An 18,790-nucleotide genomic window follows, 5' to 3' on the forward strand; every position below is an offset into this window, starting at 1 on the left:
GAAACAATAAAAACATTCCTTCAATAGGTTAATGAAAACTTTGCTGACAGGGTCCATTGCTAAGATGTGTCAACAGCCAATCACACAACAGACACAAAGCTATTTCTAACCAATATCAAGAACAGACCTCTTTGTATAATGGGCATAGCAAGGTTGTTAAGTTAGCTGAACACTGTACAAGATGAGCTTCTATTGCGCTGTCAATCAAACAACCTTAAACATTAAGAGCTGTTGTCCATAAACAAGGTAATAAGACATTGGTGACAAGGTGATTTTTTGGCTACTCAAAAGTCCTATTTGGCCATGCAGTGGTTGAGGCAGTTGACAGACAGGGCTAGGGGACTTCCTATTTGCAGTAAGGCTGCAACTAATAATTATTTTCATTATCAATTAATCTGTTAATCATTTTCCAAATTAATCGATTAGTTGTTTGGTCCATAAAATGTCAGAAAATGGTCAAAATTGTTGGTAAAAAATATTTATCATATTTGAGATGCTGAAATCTAAGAAAACAAAAAAACAAACACTCAAAATGATGTTGTTGTCAATTAATTTAATAGTTGACCACTAATCAATTGACTGCTACTCGTACCCCCATTTGAAACTGCCTACTCCACTGAATTTGCATACAATTTTTTACCTTGACCAAGTAAGCTGTACGGAAAACTTAGACAAACTAGATAGATTTGTAACTAGCTATGCAAAAGAGCTCCCTCTCCCTTCTCCCTCTGGCACTTTTTGTAGCAAGGGCAGAATGTTTTTTAACTTCATTTCACATCCAATGTGCTAGAGAGGAGACAAAAAAATAAAACTAATATTAATGTCCTAATATTAATGTCATTGTTCAGTTGTCACTTCAGTGGTTTGAAAACTGTCCTTTAACTGGATGACCTGAGTTTAAGTCCTATGTCAGCAATAATAACTCGTACAGAAATAACCTAGAGCAACACACAAAACCTGACTGACCTCTGACCAGAAGAAAATAACATATAATTGCTATCGTGGATTTGATTGATATGAGCAGCTGTGCACCCATCTAGCAGGGTTCAACCATACGTGAGAGGAGGGAGGCTGGGAGAGGCAGAGGGGTAGAGGAGGGAGGGAGCACCTGTCCTGCGTAGAGGGGCTTGTTTGTGGGGTCGCTGTAGTTGAAAAGACACATGTTGATGAAGTGGATGAGCAGGCTGGGAGCGTCCTTGGAGGTGAAGGCGTCATAGGCTGTCCACTTGTAGAAGACCAGCAGAACGAGGTAGCCAAACAGGCTTGCCATGAATACGATCTCTGGGATAAAGCCCAGGAAGATGTTCAGTGGCTTCTTGAAGTACCTGCAGTGCAGTGAAGTCAGTTAGACAAGGCAGATTTCATAATAAGTCTGCATTGTTGCTGATTTGTTGAGTAACTTTATTTAGCCGGTTTTGGCCTGCAGGGAAAATACCATCAGCAAGCAGGTAATGTAAATGTGATGACGTTAAAAAGCACTGGCATTAGAGTTTCCACCAGGATAATTGTTTCATCATACTCCATCAGTGTATTCATTCAGATGGAGTCATAACTCAAATCCCATCAAACACATACTGCAGGAATTCACTCTTCAAATGTCACTTTTTCTTCAGGATTAACAGTAATCTGGGTGTATCTGCAGTCACAGAGGAATAACGAACTGGAGCTTTTTTTTCGTGTAGATTTACCAAAATATACACATATATTAAAAAAACAGAGCTTAGGCAAAAACTATGGCGAAGTCTTTGCATCTTTCAGGTTACATCATCTAAAGCATGATGGGAAGCCTGATATCAGACTGGTTAATTTATTTTCAAAATTACAACAAATGAAATGCAGGGTCCAAAAGAAACAGCCACCACGGACCAAATTAGGGTAAATATTGGATTTGGCAGAAAAATAAATTGGGGTCATCAGCCAGATGGCCAATAAATAATCTGGAGTCACAGCACAGGGCTAGGTTTACATTGCTGGGTTTTTATGTGTACCAGCTGAGACAAATGTGACACCCACTGTCCACCGTACCTGATCTAAGGTCAGAAAATCTAATCTATTTGACACTATTCAATTTCTAATATTTAAAACTATTCAAATTCTAATATTTGAAAATTTCTACACAATGTCTGTCTGTGTTTTCAGACATCTGTGTTACATGTTATTAGAGAAATGGCGACCACAAAGAGAATATTAAGAGGAAGAGAAAAGCCAAGGAGATTGACATTTTTGCGAGACGTGGCATCTGAATAATGCAGGAGCCCTGACTATTGACGCTCAAAAGGTTCAGAAAGGCTCAAAATGTGAGGTAATTATTCTTAATAAAATAATGCATGATGCAGTTTTATAGCTGGTAAAAATATATTTTTGGCTGGTAAACTTTCTTGGTTTAGCAGATGAGCCAATTTTTGAAATTTGGACCCTGATGACATGCCCAGTGTTAGTGATCCTGCTATAAGTCTGTAAATAAAGGGAGTGAAAATACCAAAAAGTTTAGGTGTTATTTTTCAGCATTGTTGTTAAGTATAGCACTCACAGGTGGTTGAAGAGACTGAGAGAGACTCCAAAGAGCATGTGGATGACACCCAGGATCACAGACATCTTCATCTTGAATGAGTTTAAGAAGGTCAGCTTGTTGGTGGCAACATTCCAGATCTGCAGAGATGACACAACAGGGTCATATGGTTGAGAACTACACCAAGGTGTATTAGGGTGCACTAACGTAAACCAAATATATTGGGAACGCTAAATTATTTGCTTCTTTGTGTTAATTATTTTGGTCAGACATAAATAATTAAAAACAATGCAATTTGAGAATCTTTCTGGTCTCATTTCATATCTTTGAAATAAAAAAATATATAAAAGGTTAGTGTGAGTGTGCCAGTTTTACCGGGTCGATTCCGAGTGGATATGGCCCGTTGAAGACACCAGGAACAGCTGGGTCTAACTGTAGAACTGCATTTCCTTCAAGTGTGTCAAACCTAGGACAGAGCAGCAGGAAATTAATGAATGAACTGAAATGAAAAAGGTTATTTACGTACTGCAGGTTTTAGAGGGAACAGCAATATATTTTAGAGCATGAATCAACCACATGAAGTTTAGTAAGATAAATAAAACAGAATGTTTTTCAATGATATGTTATGCAAAGACAGAGCTGAGAGGGGGGTCTGACTGTTGTAAGAGGGTTCCTTCAGTTTTCTACATACTGAATAGATTTGTAGTATGTGTAACAGTTCACTTACAGGTCTGTAATTATTATTTTTTTTGGACAAACAGACATAAGATTGATAACCATTCTGTCATCTCACTCTCGGAAATGTGCATATATATATTTGACAGAATGTTGAACTATTCATTTGATATGTTTGATATATTCATGACAAATATTTACAAAAATACAAAAAATCTGTGTGGCGCTTAACTTTCTCTAATGATGTTAGAAATTAGATGAACGTGAAGAAAGCATTAGTGAAAATCAGTTTGAAATGTGCAACACCACAGACATTATCAGTCCAAGCAGAAGTGGTGGCTGACTTACGACCAGTTAGCTCCTTTTGAACCAAACATGGGCCTGACGCTCCACCCAGAGCCAAACATGTTGAGTGACTTGGAGAAGCAATCGTTGTAAATGATACCGGTGTAGATGGAGAAGATCCCCATCAGCAGGATGATGTAACGACCAGCAAACACCATGTTGAACATCTATAGAGACACACAACAACTTATAAATATCATATATTGTATGTTTCTAACATGTGTACTGTGAGCTTGAACTGTGTTGTACTGTATGACTTGTTCATGTCTTACTGTACCTCATTGTCACTCTTCTGGGAGAGTAGGCGACTCTCTCGGATGACCAGGTAGAGGGCAACACAAGTCATCAGCACGCCGTGACCCATGTCACCAAACATCACCGCAAACAGAAAGGGAAAAGTAATGATGGTGTAGGGAGCTGTAACAGGTGACACACAGAAGGAGAAAGTCACACTACAGTGCTCAAAATAAAGCTCAATGACAGCACCTCTTATGTTCTGAGCAACTGAATTTTATTTGATTGTAGAATATTGCAATTGCAATGCATTTCTGATAAGAATTTATTATACATGTCTAGGGGAAATCATTATTTCCAGTCATTTCTAGTTGAGATGGTACTGTCAGTGGAAAATACTTCCTGCAGCCCTTTCACATTACAAGCTTGCAAGAAATTAAGGGAACGCTTTGAGCTGCTGAAAGGCTGTTAAGAAAAATAATTATTGATGGTACCTTAACAGCAATAAAAAAAGAGGGAGCCACTCAAAATATAGTCATTAAAAATCATTACTGTTCAAGAAGAGAAACTGAGAGCAAGGGAACAGGGGAACAGGAGAAATTAGAAATGAAGGTCTGTCACAAAACCTGTCTCCAACAAAGGCCTGTTTTTTTCGGCAGTTGAGGTCAACAAAAGCAATGACCACTTTCTGAGAAGTACAATTCCAACACAACAAAACAACAGCCACAAAAACCACAGAGTTAAACCCACTCTTTTGACACTGAGTAATTTGTTTTGCATAATGAGGGGTATAAATAAGAGACCCACAACACTGTTTTAAGGTGTCTTGACAAACAACACTGAACCAAGTACGGTTGTGCATCCAATTTCACAAAGGAGATAGATTTTAAAAAGCATACTCGTATATTGTCCTTAAAATTAGATATTTTTGCTGCTGAACTATCACAAGTTTTAGTGAATTCCAATGTGAAATAATATAATGATACAATATAGATAAATTAATGTCTGTATGACCTGGATTGATTTCCCGGTAGTTCCCGATGCCGTAGGCGTCAACGATGTTCTGGAAGCCTGACGTGAACTTGTTGGTCTTGTTGAAGGTAGGTGGAGTTTGCTTGGTCTGCATCCTGTTAAGGATGGATGGCACTGTTGAGCCGCTCCTCTCCTGTCAAAAAAAGCCCTAAATTATCAGCCAAATACTCTTGTTGTAGAGCTGAGAGCAGCCCTAACACAACTTCCTGACTTATAGAAAATTAATTTAAGTCCAACTAAAATTAATACTGGATACATACTTTGTTACTTGTGATTACCAAGGAGAAAATCAAATCATATTTATATTTCCGCAGTGATAGCAGCAAATATTATTCTCCAATGGGCATGATTGTCCCGGTTTTCAAACTCATCCTTTTCTAAAAAGCTCCAGGAGGCATTAATCATTCATAAACTAACCAGCAACGAAAATGTGTTCATGGCGTTCATGGTGTTTAAAGGTACACTAAGGGCTGAAATAATTGTCCACCTTCCTGATGAAAAGGCCTTTGGTGTAAGGCTGCTCAATTAATCGAAATTTTGTCATGATTACGATTTTGGGGCCAAACGATCTCAACACTAATAAAATCGGGGGGGGGGACAGATTTCTTTTCATTTTCTATTGTGCAACGTTGTACAGAAAAAAGCTGTGTCCCAATTCAGGGATGCAGCCCCTGAATTGGGACATGAGTCATGCGTCATGCACTCGGTATACTCGCCGTTCCCGACCTGTCGCTCGACAATGTGAAGTCACGGGAGCGCCGTAACTATTTATACTTGCGCTGGTGGTCGCGACACTAGTTGCAGTCTTCTCCTGTCACGTTGTTTTCATTTGAACAGGTAACCGGAGACTTACAAATGTTTATGGGGAAAGGAAAGTGTAACTGAGGACTTCCTTGCAAAGTGTTTTTGACAAATGTCCAATAAATGCAGCATGTTTCTGAAGTTTAAAAAAATAATCGTTTGAATAATCGGGATTTCAATTTTGACCCAAATAATCGTGATTAGGAATTTTTCCATAATCGAGCAGCCCTACTTTGGTGCATGAATGAACATGCAGTACACTTCTGTCCTGGTTTGGGACTGTGAAACTATGGTCACCTATGTGTGACAGCTGCCAATGACTCAGCAGGTGCTGAAATAATAGGAACAAAAGGTAACATCAGTGGTAACATTAGTGGAAAATAAGCTTAACAGCACAATGGGTCCTCACAAATATTGACTGTTGTTAATTCACCCCAACAATAAATTGAAATCAACACTTTTTGGGCTTGTTAAGAAACCAAAAATTGCCTTGTATCCTCATTAAGATAAACAGCAAGATGTTCAGTTCACAGCACATTATTGATGCCAGAAAACGCCACTGGTGGCTCAGTATGTTCTCCTGCAGCAACCTTTTTCCTGTTCACTCACAAAGCTTCAGTGATCTGTATATGAACTGCTGCTGTATATAAAATCAAAACAGTTTTTCCTTTGTTTCATTACTGAAAGAGGAAAGCCAAAGCATACTAGTGTAAGTGTAACATATATCGCTCTGTTTATCAGCAGTAAAACATGCTAAGACTAAACAACAGGAAGCAGAGTGAAACTGGAAGGAGATCTGAGATTTTACTCAAGCAAAAGTACAAGCTATGTCAATAATATAGTCACAATAAGTTATTCGCCTGTAAGCTTAAAAACACAACAACAGAAATGTGATACGTTTTTCTACACTACACTACAAAAACAAGAACATGAAATTGATCAGTGTAAATAAATACACAACCAAACAAACCCACCGTTCCTCTGCGCAGAGCGAACTGGATGGAGTCCAGGTCTGAGACGGGACACCACACCTCAGCAATCAGACACTTCTGGGTGACGTCGATGTTGCAGAGGTTGAGCGTATGGTAGATGGCCTTCATCTTCCTCACTTTGATAAACCACACCCGCATGGTCTTGGAAGCGGCCTGCAGCACTCGCTGACGGTGGTCCTCTGTTTGGTTCAGCACCTACAGTTACAGCAGAAACATGTCTACCTACGTTATTGGGCAGGCTGTGGCTCAGAGATAGAGTGGGTTGCCCCACGATCCCCGGCTCCTCTGGCATGTTGAAGTGGTCCTTGAGCAAGATACTGAACCCAAAATTGCTCCCGATGTGTATGCATTGATGTTTGACTGTGAATGAATGAGTATTAGTTTCTGTTGGATGGCCTTGACCATGACTGTGTGAAAGGGTGAATGTGGCATGTAAAAGTGCTTTGAGTGGTCAGGAGACTAGAAAGGCGCTATACAAGTACAGTCCATTTACCATTTAGTTTACAACCTGGTACAAAAACTGGTTTTGTTCTCTATAGCTAAATAAACTAATTAAAGCAATGAATAATCAAGGGAGTTTGAGTTTCAGCAACCAGGCTTCATTCAGCCTGCTTCACATGTTTTTTTAATTTTATTTAATTTTTTTGGATTAGCCAGGAGCTGGCGGAGTCAAGACTGTCAAGACAGCGATAGCCAGAACCAACCACACTGAGCTTCACAATAGTTCTTCAGAAACCTATGGGTGACGTCACAGAGACTGCAGCCATTTTTAATTATACAGTCACTTGTTGCTTATTGACATGGTTTTGTGACATGAACACCATGTGAGACAAAGACCTAGAATGAGGAGTATTAGTGATGTTAACATGTTGGCCAATGGCACAAATGGGTTGATCTTGCCATACTGGCTGCCAGAGTCAAGTCATGTTTATGCACAGAATCAGATGTTCTATGTAAACCTGAGTAGAATGCTTCATTGTAGTAGAGTGTAATACATTGTATGTGGTTGGCAGGCTCAGACTAGAGCTGACCTCTCAAGCAGAACCAGGGCTTTTTTCCAGGCTTAATAAGGGCAAACCACAACACTATGGGCCAGGACAAAGGTCTTTCTCAGATAAGAACTAATGCAGGAGAAAATACCCTCCTCAGTATGGGGGCTTTTGTAATTTGATTGGAAAAACATTTTTATGAAGGAAGACTGAGCAGGAGCCTGAATACAGACATCCTGTTGTGCAAAGTTTCTGATTAATTTCTTGTTGTATAGTGATCAGTAGAAACAAAGAGTACAAAGACCCTTTGAAAAAAATATTAAATTAGAAAAATAACTGCACTGCTAATCGTAATGTGGCTTAAACAATAAGCAAGCTTTAGTCCAAGGTCAACCAGCTCCATGGAAACTCTCACTTTACTCTATTTTGATTTTTTTGTTAATTTAATGTGTGCATAATACTAAAAATAGGTGGTAAAGCTCCATTATAGTGACAAACATACCATCTGGAGGTCATCGATACGACTGTTGACTCCAGCCAGCATCTCCTTCCTCTCCTGTGGGGTCTCTGGACACGGGTAAAGCGAGGCACGGAACCTGGAAGAATTCAACAGAGTTAACACACAACCTCTAACACATACAGTACGTTCTCCTTGTTTCCATCCAGTTTCCTTCTTACTTACTCATGCACACATGAAAACATTTCTTGCATAGCTGAGTTGACAAACTCAAATAGTACAACTTTTCAAAAGGTTCTGCAGTGATTTTGTATTGCACAACAGATAAACAAAACACAAAGGCAAAAATGCAATAGCATTTTGCTGTGTATCACCCACCCCTCACAGATCTTCTTTACCCTGTTCTTCAGCTGGTCACCTTGGAAGAAGATAATAAACACCGATTTGTGGACTTGGTCTCCCTGTTGGAAAGAGAAGAAGTCATTAGAAAACCTACATGTACAAATAAGTTGTGTATCTGTTCCTAATATGTATAAATGTAAGTTATGATATATTATAAATGGGTATGATATATATATAATATATAATATTATGTATATATTATTAATATGTCTCTTTACTATTGTCTGTGATGTATGTTATGTGAACTGACTGTGGCGGGGTCCTCCAGAGGATCCTCAATCTCTGCCTTCCTTAAGAAGACGTTACCGCGACACACCCTCCACAGCATCCTCTCAAAGGTTGGAATCCTCTCCCTGCTGATCACTCCAGCCACAAACCTGCACAGACAAAATGTGCAAAGAGCAGACACAAAATGTTGTCAGTGTTGATTCCCTGACACTTATCATTCTTGGTCAGCAGCATGGCTAACTAGCTTACATGTATAGCTACCAGCTATTATGGCAATTTTTTTTCTTTATGTTGTGAGAGAAAGCAATTGGGAAAAAGGAAACCGGACATATACCCAACAAATAGAAACACTGAACCTAGCAGGCCAGCTACGATAACTAGTTTATGCAATTTCATTATATTGGCTCCCTCCTCTCTTCCTCCCCCAGCTAACAAGATTACCATGCAATGAAAGCAACATTATGTAACTTTCTTACCTTAAATAAAAACAAATGATGCTACACTGAGTTGTAATAGGGTGAATTGTGCCTCTGTCTTTCACACTCTGCACCCTGTACACCTGTTCTTGCAACTTACTTGTAACTTGTAACTTTGGTGTTGGAACAAGTGAGTAGCACTTTATGGCACTAAGTCACACACTATGAACTATGTCACTAATTTCCCTCTAATGTCCTCTGGTTGCTCCACCTCAACTCCTGTGATTTGACCGTGTCATGACCCGTCCTACTCTGCCTCTGATTGGCTGGCATTCATTGGTTTGGTTGTTTAGGGTTAGGCGTGGGGGATGAGAGAGAGGGTTTGGGTAAAAATGTCAGTAAGCCAATCAGAGGCAAAGTAGGGCGGGTAATGACTTTACCATCAGAGGCAAAGTAGGGCGGGTAATGACTTTACCATCCTACTGTCTACCAAACGTTTTATTCATGTGCGGTGTGTAGTGCAGTTCAGATTACTATTTAAATACTTGCTTTAGACAACTTTAGAATGTGTATTAGAGAGTATGATGCAGTCCTCATGCTTTACCCCAGTCTGAGCGGGGCCCCGCGGCCCCCCTCACTGCCCTCCATTAGGGCGGACGACTCCTCCAGAAGGTTGGGATCCTCCATCTGTTAAGACATTGGGGAGACCTCAGTTACTTCATTCATGGAAGCATATCAATGATCTATTGTACCTCTGGGTGTGTGCTGTGTATGTCTGAGAGAGTAAAATGAGCAAACCTCATCAAAGAACTGCTGCGTTCGACGAAGGATGTGTTTGAGCTCGGTCAGCTCCAGGAAGTTCTTCTTCAAGGCTTCCTGGTTCGTGTTGATCTCCTTCAGTTCGTTCTCCAGCTTCTCGAAGGTGGCCTGCCAGTCACAATCAAGAGACACACGCTGTTATGGATTTATTCCTGAAGAGACAACTTTTACACCTGCTTTTACAATGTTAGCTACTGTCTAACCTTAAAGAAAGAACAGTATTTCCCATGCTCATATCAACACGCAGCATTCAGCTACAAAAATTAGGGATGGGGACGACACATAATATTATCATGTATCGCGATAAAACAGATAAGTACATCTTGGTGAATTTTAATTATTGGGATAATAGAATATCCTCACATGATTGACTAAGCTTTCTAGTTCGCAAATGTACAGTCTTATATTGATTTACTGCCACAAGGGGGAGCCTGCATCTTTCCAGACATTCCAAAATCCTGAGCTAGTCAACATGGCATTGTATCCCTCACAAAAGGTTAAACTGGATGTGTGTAAATAATATGGATCCCACACTTACCAACAACAGGAAAATTAGGTTTCTGTGACGCAATAAAAATATTTATTTGTTACTAAAAGAACAAGATTCCAGGATGCTTTAGTGCCATTTTAAGATTTTCCCTGTGGGTCCCTGTGAAATGTAACATTCTCTCTTGCAATTTTTTTCTACCTTTCTTTCAAATAATCAGTACGCAAGGGCTAAAATCTCTGTGTGAAATTTAGAATAGAATTTAAAATCCTCCTCCTCACCTATAAAGCTCTTCATGGTCAGGCCCCTTCATATCTTAAAGAGCTCATAGTACCCTATTACCCCTCTAGAACACTACGTTCTCTGAATGCTGGGCTACTTGTGGTTCCTATAGTCTCTAAAAGTAGAACAGGAGCCAGAGCCTTCAGTTACCAAGCTCCTCTCCTGTGGAACCAGCTTCCAGTTGTGGTTCAGGAGGCAGACACCCTCACCACATTCAAGAGTAGGCTTAAGACATTCCTCTTTGATAAAGCTTATAGTTAGGGCTGGATCAGGTGAGTCCTGAATCATCCCTTAGTTATGCTGCTATAGGCCTAGACTATCGGGGGATTTCCCATGGTGCACTGAGCTCCTCTCTTCCTCTCTCTTTCTGCACTCATTCATGTCCCATTAATGCATGTTACTAACTTCACTTCTTCCCCGGAGTTCTTGTGCTTTCTCGTCTCGCAGGTTCTCATGGATCCTGGTGGAGCCTCTTGCCATGGTCCTGCTTGACTGCCATTGCTAATATCACTGATATTAGTGTTATTATTATTATTATTATTAGTAGTAGTAGTAGTAGTATTAGTATTAATATTATTATTATTAACATTATTATTACTACAGTTACTATTATTACTATTGTCACTGCTCATTGTCCCCCATCGTTGCTGTTGTCGTCGTCATCATCTTCTACTGTTGTTGCGACCACCCACCTAGAGCCGAAGGATCTGTCCTAGGTTTCTGCCTTTTAACAGGCAGTTTTTCCTTGCCCTTGTCGCCAAGTGCTTGCTCATGGTGGTACTGTTGGGACTCTGTAAATAATGTTATAAAGAGTTCGGTCTAGACCTACTCTATTTGAAAAGTGTCCTGAGATAACTTCTGTTATGAATTGGCGCTATACAAATAAAATTGAATTGAATTGAACTGAATTGAATTAAACACAAAGCCAACAATCCTGTATTTCTCATCAATGATTTCCTCTTTTGCCCTCTTTCTTCTCCGTATAATAATAATAATAATAAATAATAAATGATATGATAATTACAGATTGGAGATTGGTTACCTCTAGGTCAATCATGTCCCTGGGAAAAGGCACCTCTGGATTTTCTCCAGTGTCCACAGTTGGAATGTTAGCTTTCTTGATCTCCTTCTCCACAAACCCTGTTGAGCAGAGAGAATCCATGATTCAATAACTCACCTCAAGATTAAAAAAGAACTTGATAATTTTCTCATTGACAACCCTGTAATTTGCAGGTTTTTTACAGTTTTTGTGGGCCTTCATGGGAGTGGTAAAAAAACATCTAAACCGCATTTATGTGGTCTTAATCTGACAGGAGCAATAATAGAAGAAAACTGAAGCTCGGCTGAATCATAGGTAAGAACTACACTGGGCCCTTGGCTGGGCCTGATTTGTCTCATTACTTACTCAGTTTCCTGTCCATCTCCTCACATCTCCTCACTTCATTCACAAACTTGCGCTGGAACACATTCACATCTGGATTCAGCTGTGGGTGGAAAAAAGAGGGGAAAATGTTATAATAATTATGGATATTTGGCAAAACCTCAAAGTGACTAGTGCAGAGAAAAGGAACTGAAAACATCTATATATGAATTCATTATTTATCACCAATACATGATGTAATAGGAAAGACATGAGTAACACCACCTACTCTCTGGCCGCTCTCTTATTTCTGCCTTCAGAGGAGTTCTACCTCCAAAAACTGGCAAAGCATGAGCACATTCATACTCACATCTCTAAACTGCACCATGCCTAGTTCTCCCAGCTCGCTGACGCAGCAGTAGGCTGCTTCAGACTGCAGAAACAGCTGGGCCAGGGTCATCTCCTCACTCCTGAACAGTTCCCCCATGATGACTACCACACTCCACAACTAGAACAAAAAAACACTGCACCCAGGACAGGAAGACATGTAGAAAAATTAGATTTAAAGATTTTTTTTATATGTTCAATCATTTTTTGACACAGTGAAAAGGTCCAGTAAATGGACATATACAAACCCATTTTTTGTGCAGGGCAGTATAACAACACACCAATTTCACTTTAGTTTTATTTGATTATTATTTTGTTTGAATATAACAAATGAATTGAGGAAACTAAAGTGGATGGGGAGTTTTGTTTTCATCTTTTGTAATTTTTGTAGCGAGGATAGCAAGCTATCTGGGCTAGCTCTCCAACTTCTTTGTATCAGTGCATTTAAAGTGACAGGATAAGATATGGATTATTATCCTGTCTGGTGCCCAACTATATTCTCGATATTATTCTAACAACCTTCCTGGTTTCAGCTTCTCACCTGTGAAGATTTCCTGCTTTCCTTGTCTTAAATTACAGCAGAATAATACTGAGTTTTGGATTGTTGAGTAAACAGTAGACATTTGAAGGTGACACTGACTGTGATCGGCAATTCTGACAATTCTTTTATATTTAAAAAAACAAATCAAGAAATTAATCATCAGTTGCAGCCCTTTATAAAATAGGTAATAATTATCTCTGCCAACTACAAAATTAAATGTTGCTCAAACATTAAAGTACATTTAATAATCCAATGCCATACTCTAAAATAGTACATTAAATTCAATTCAATTCAGTTTTATTTGTATAGCGCCAATTCATAACAGAAGTTATCTAAGGACACTTTTCAAATAGAGCAGGTCTAGACCGAACTCTTTATAACATTATTTACAGAGACCCAACAGTACCACCATGAGCAAGACCTTAGCGACGCCAGTACATACAGTATGTAATTAGATATACTATATACACTCACAGGGACCATTTTTCTGCATTGAGTACATTAAATAAATTTTCCTGATTATACTTATGTACTTTTACTTTAGTACTAAACTTACTACTTAACTTACAAAGTTTCCATGTGGCATTTACCTGTAATGGAGTGCGGTGTGGTATTATTACTTTTACTTACCAAATACTTTCTTCACCACTGGTTAATTGCACATTTGTTTGATAATGTGCACTAAAGCTCAATATAAACTCACAGCTCCTGTATTTTGATCTGATCTTAAAATGCTGTCCTCTCTAATTTCCAGCCAAAACATTCAAAACATTATTTTAATATGTTTATCAATTGCGTTGTTCTAGACCCATGCTGTCTTCTTCCTTATTGCCTGGACCTTAGGCTAGCCCAAAAAAGTAAGGAATGTCTGTATTTTTTTTTTTATATGACAAACGTAATAAATATATTGTTAAAAATCTATTAAGGGCTTCTGTTAATTGATTAAGTCATCAGTTATTAAAATGTTTGGTTTGATAAATCGGTAGTGAAAATACTAGCCTTACTTTGATCAAATTAACACTGAGTGAGGGCAGCACAGATAGATAGATAGATAGATAGATAGATAGATAGATAGATAGATAGATAGATAGAAAGGTTATGAACTCATTCTAAGCACCAGACAGTAAAAACCATACGAATCTTATAGGCTACTTCTCATTAAATATAAATAACAAATGTTATATATAATAATTATATATAATCATATAATATGCCTATCTAAAGTCATATTCATATACTGGTCATTTTTATGGAGGATGATTAAATTACTTACACAAAACGGTCTGATTTAATATCCATTCATCACTCATATGTTATACTTACGTATAAGATACTGTACATACAAGAAGGTGCTAGAGCTGAATACGGAAGGGAATTGCGCTTATTTGCCAAGAGTTGAAGGGTTGGCCTCTATAGTAACAGCTCATACACAACGCAAGGACGTAGCCTGAATATCACCTGCAACTGCAAGTCATCATTATGAATGTAAAAACAGTTAAAGCAAGCTTCTTAAAAGCCCCGAGCTAGCATGCAGAGCGTCGCTGCGGTCCTGTCGCAGCATCCCATCTGCTGCTGCTCTGCCCTTCACTGCTCAAGGACGCCATGATGCTACTGGCCGGGCCCGGCTCGGCCTGCCGCTCTGTTTGAGCATCTGTCGCCTCCTCCCTCACACTCAATATGTCCGCTTTTAAAAAAAGGTACACCATTCGATACATATAAAGATAAGTTATATTACATTAATGCTTACACACCAACATCATGGGCCAGATATCAAAGGCTGCAGGCTGTGGTGTAACGTTAAGAAGCTGTAATTAACCGGTGCAACATAACGTTACATTTAACGTAAGAAACACATCACTGCAAACATTATTCGCCCGCGACAGAAGCAGTCGTCGGTGTCACATTATCACCGTCCTCTCAGCATCACTCGTCCAAACATTCGCCATTGGTCATAATTCCCTAACTAGCACAGTCTGAAACACAGACATTACCGCATTTTACGTTAAAGGCTTTTCAAATGTCCATTTACTCACCTGTGTAAACGGCAGCAGCTCCCTCTGGCCCGTCAACCCCCCTGGATGCTGCTGGATGCTGCTGGATGCTGTGATCATCCAGCTGGTGCATCAAATTAGATACAGTCCGCCGGAAACATACCCGAAAATACAAGGTTTCAGAATAAAAGCATGGTGTCTTTACGTGATGGAAATTATGTATTTTTTCAACATTGACTCTAAAATTGTTAATGATACTAATGCATTTCAAATATGTTATATTATTGATCTCCCGCCCTGGTGCATTATATTGGTTAAAATAATGCTGATAGATTCGTAATTATGTTTTTTATTTTGGAAATCCCAAACGGAAGCTCATATAAACAATTCCGTCAACTTCACACGGTTGTTGCAGGCTTTTATGATCAGTAGGTATAGCGTGCCATCCGCACAGTATACATTTACATATTAAAAGGATAAAAAAGACACACAGGCAACATTTTGTATACACATTGTGTACATCCTCTCTCCACACACACACACACACACACACACACACACACACACAGGACTGTGAAGACCCTTAGAATAAGAAACAGCCCTATAAATTATGAGAACACAGGGGTAATATATTGCTTAAAGTCCCCCTCCAGTGAGAAATCAGTATTTCTTCCTACAGTGTGATGTTTGAATGCTGTGTGTGCAGAGTTTGACACTAGAAGGATGTTTTCACATTCATCTGCTGAAAGTTGCTGTGTGTCATTATGCTCATTGAAAACCTGATATAGTGACTGATGATGATGAACATGAAGAAGACGACGACGACAACAACAACAGCAACGATGGGGGACAACGAGCAGCGACAACAGCAACAACAGTAGCCGTAGCAATAATAATACTAATATTAATAATAACACTAATATCAGTGATATTAGCAGTGGCAGTCAACAAGGATGGTTCAGGACTCACCTGATCCAGCCCTAACTATAAGCTTTATCAAAGAGGAATGTCTTAAGCCTACTCTTGAATGTGGTGAGGGTGTCTGCCTCCCGAACCACAACTGGAAGCTGGTTCCACAGGAGAGGAGCTTGGTAACTGAAGGCTCTGGCTCCTGTTCTACTTTTAGAGACTATAGGAACCACAAGTAGCCCAGCATTCAGAGAACGTAGTGTTCTAGAGGGGTAATAGGGTACTATGAGCTCTTTAAGATATGAAGGGGCCTGACCATGAAGAGCTTTATAGGTGAGGAGGAGGATTTTAAATTCTATTCTACATTTTACAGGGAGCCAGTGCAGAGAAGCTAGTACAGGAGAGATGTGATCTCTTTTTCTAGTTCCTGTCAGTACTCGTGCTGCAGCGTTCTGAATTAATTGTAGTGTCTTAATGGACTTATTGGGGCAACCTGATAATAAAGAGTTGCAGTAATCCAGCGTAGAAGTAACAAATGCATGGATTAGTTTTTCTGCATCTGTCTTTGATAGGATGTGTCTAATTTTTGTATTATTACGTAAATGAAAGAAGGCAGTCCTGGAGGTCTGCTTTATGTGGGAATTAAATGACATGTCCTGATTAAAGATAACTCCAATCACTGTGTCCCTTATCTCTCTACTGTCTCTATAATAACACAACAAAAAGCACAAAAAGCACAACATTCTTAAAAATGAAGGTGAACTATTTCAAAAAAGTTAACAGCAGAATAGTCAGTCACACTCTGTATTGTCCTGACTGAATCAGTCAGGAAAATAAGTTAGTTTATGTTCAATGGGCTTTGGTAACAAAAACACAATTCCTATATTCCAATGATTATACACTAATGAAAACATACCTATGAATATTATATTCCATTTCTGACAATAGATCCTCCTAAATGGACCTTTAAGTCTTGTAGTATTTATGGGATGATTCTTAACACATCAGTACAGACATATGTTAAGCCTGTCTTATTCTGTCTGACAATTGATTAACATTACACAGTAATGTAAATGGTAAATGGGCCTGTACTTGTATAGCGCCTTTCTAGTCTTCCGACCACTCAAAGCGCTTTTACACTACGTGCCACATTCACCCTTTCACACACATTCACTCAGTGATGGCAAAGTCCATCGAACAGAAAGTAACATTCATACACACTCACACACCGATGCACGGCATCGGGAGCAATTTGGGGTTCAGTATCTTGCTCAAGGATACTTCGGCATGTGGCACCAGGAGCCAGGGATCGAACCCACAACCTTCCAATTAAGGAACGACCCGCTCTGCCTCTGAGCCACAGCTGCCCATAATGTGCACAGTATGTCTTGTATTCCTCTTTATGCATGAAATTGGGAGCATAATAGCTGTTATTATTTTCACCCTGGCAGTGTGTGAGCAGCGTCATCATGGCAAAATGTGGTCCTTGGGCGCCCAGTTAGCTCAGTCGGTAGAGCTGGCAACCCATATACAGAGTTGCTGCAGCGGCCCGGCTTCGAATCCGACCTGCAGCCCTTCGCTGCGTGTCATCCCTTGTCTCTCTACCCACCCTTCCTATTGATCTTCAGCTGTCCTATCCAATAAAGCCATGAAAAGGCCAAAAAATAACTTAAAAAAAACAAATGTGGTCCTTGAGACACCTACTGTAGCAGGAACCACCACAGAAACAGTTTGGAGTACTTTGCCAAGCAGTGGCAAACTCAGGCTGATTAAGGGGCAGGGGCAAAAAAATATAAAGGAACCAGTGTGCAGAAATATATGATGCATTTATGGTGAAACAACTTAGTCGGGGTAAGCACCCTAGAGGCCATTTTTGTCTTTTGTTGTTGTTTTGATGTAAGAAATCGCCTAGCAACAGAAATTACACATTGTAAGTTGAATATTCTGCCATTAATCAGACATGTTGTGGAAATTTAACCCCACCTTAGTATTTCACAGTCTGTACTATATCAGATTAGATGATTATCATGCACTAACTTGTGCCTGAGAGGTGAGGTGCTATGCCACCTAATTTTGTATTACCTAAAATAGTGCTACCAAAACCACGCCTCTAAATGTCCTGAGAATAAGGTCTACCAGATGTGTTGGAATAGTTCACAACTGGCCAAGTGTTGAGTCAGTAGGCCAACTAACAAGATCCTGTAGAAATTTTCCTCTTACAAACAGCGCTATTAGAGTTTCATCCCCTCTCAGTTCCACATGGTGCAGGGTTTAAATCAGGACACTGGCAGGCTGCCAGCGAGCAAATTTGGAACTGAAGAACTCCCATAATGTACATGAAATACTGCAGCAGATTTCTACGAGAAACTGCTTCTGAAAGATAGCTGTCTGCCTCATTTCATGTGGTTTTCATAATTTGTGTGCATTAGTGCATTTGTAATTGTAATGCAGGAGAAAGTAGACCAGAACTTACCACTGAGTTGCATATGGAATAAAATATTAAGGTAATGATTGGAAGGTGTTTCATGGATTTCAAATAAGAGATCGATTTTATTCAAAATAGGCCTCTCTTGCAGCTGTTGGCCCTTGACCCTTGTCTCAGTTTTCACTATGCACTTGCAGCTACTGACTGTAGTTCTGGCTAACATCTGTTATAATTCAGGTGTCTGAATCCCTGGTTTGCAGTCACTTGCCCAGTGCTGCCCTTGAACCTTATCAGTTTGCATATAGAGCATATAGGTCTGTCGATAATGCAGTGTAACTATGTTTGCACTCCTCAAATGGTAAATGCATGGTAAATGGACCTGTACTTGTATAGCGCCTTTCTAGTCTTCACACACCAATGCACAGCATCAGGAGCAATTTTTGATTCAGTATCTTGCTCAAGGATACTTCAACATGTGGCAGGAGGAGCCAGGGATCAAACCAACAACC

At 39.6% G+C, this 18,790-nt stretch overlaps 1 protein-coding gene across 3 annotated transcripts in view; it reads right to left on the bottom strand.

Annotated features, from left to right (window-relative positions):
• The window catches only part of atp6v0a1b (ATPase H+ transporting V0 subunit a1b), a 32,702-nt gene extending 17,631 nt beyond the window's left edge, over positions 1–15,071 (bottom strand). For all 3 annotated transcript variants that reach the window (XM_051417136.1, XM_051417135.1, XM_051417137.1), the window contains exons 1-16: positions 14,990–15,071; positions 12,399–12,552; positions 12,074–12,152; positions 11,711–11,808; positions 9,879–10,007; positions 9,685–9,767; positions 8,687–8,813; positions 8,413–8,495; positions 8,080–8,173; positions 6,571–6,783; positions 4,778–4,928; positions 3,807–3,946; positions 3,533–3,696; positions 2,885–2,975; positions 2,531–2,649; positions 1,109–1,325 (exon numbers count right to left, since the gene is read on the bottom strand). In XM_051417136.1, the coding sequence (XP_051273096.1) occupies positions 1,109–1,325; positions 2,531–2,649; positions 2,885–2,975; positions 3,533–3,696; positions 3,807–3,946; positions 4,778–4,928; positions 6,571–6,783; positions 8,080–8,173; positions 8,413–8,495; positions 8,687–8,813; positions 9,685–9,767; positions 9,879–10,007; positions 11,711–11,808; positions 12,074–12,152; positions 12,399–12,515 (1,905 nt within the window). In that variant the 5' untranslated portion in view covers positions 12,516–12,552; positions 14,990–15,071. The remainder of the gene's footprint in view (positions 1–1,108; positions 1,326–2,530; positions 2,650–2,884; positions 2,976–3,532; positions 3,697–3,806; positions 3,947–4,777; positions 4,929–6,570; positions 6,784–8,079; positions 8,174–8,412; positions 8,496–8,686; positions 8,814–9,684; positions 9,768–9,878; positions 10,008–11,710; positions 11,809–12,073; positions 12,153–12,398; positions 12,553–14,989) is intronic.
• Positions 15,072–18,790: the final 3,719 nt, after the last annotated feature.

This window comes from Dicentrarchus labrax, unplaced genomic scaffold (assembly GCF_905237075.1).
Source record: "Dicentrarchus labrax unplaced genomic scaffold, dlabrax2021, whole genome shotgun sequence".
Taxonomy (NCBI): domain Eukaryota; kingdom Metazoa; phylum Chordata; class Actinopteri; family Moronidae; genus Dicentrarchus; species Dicentrarchus labrax.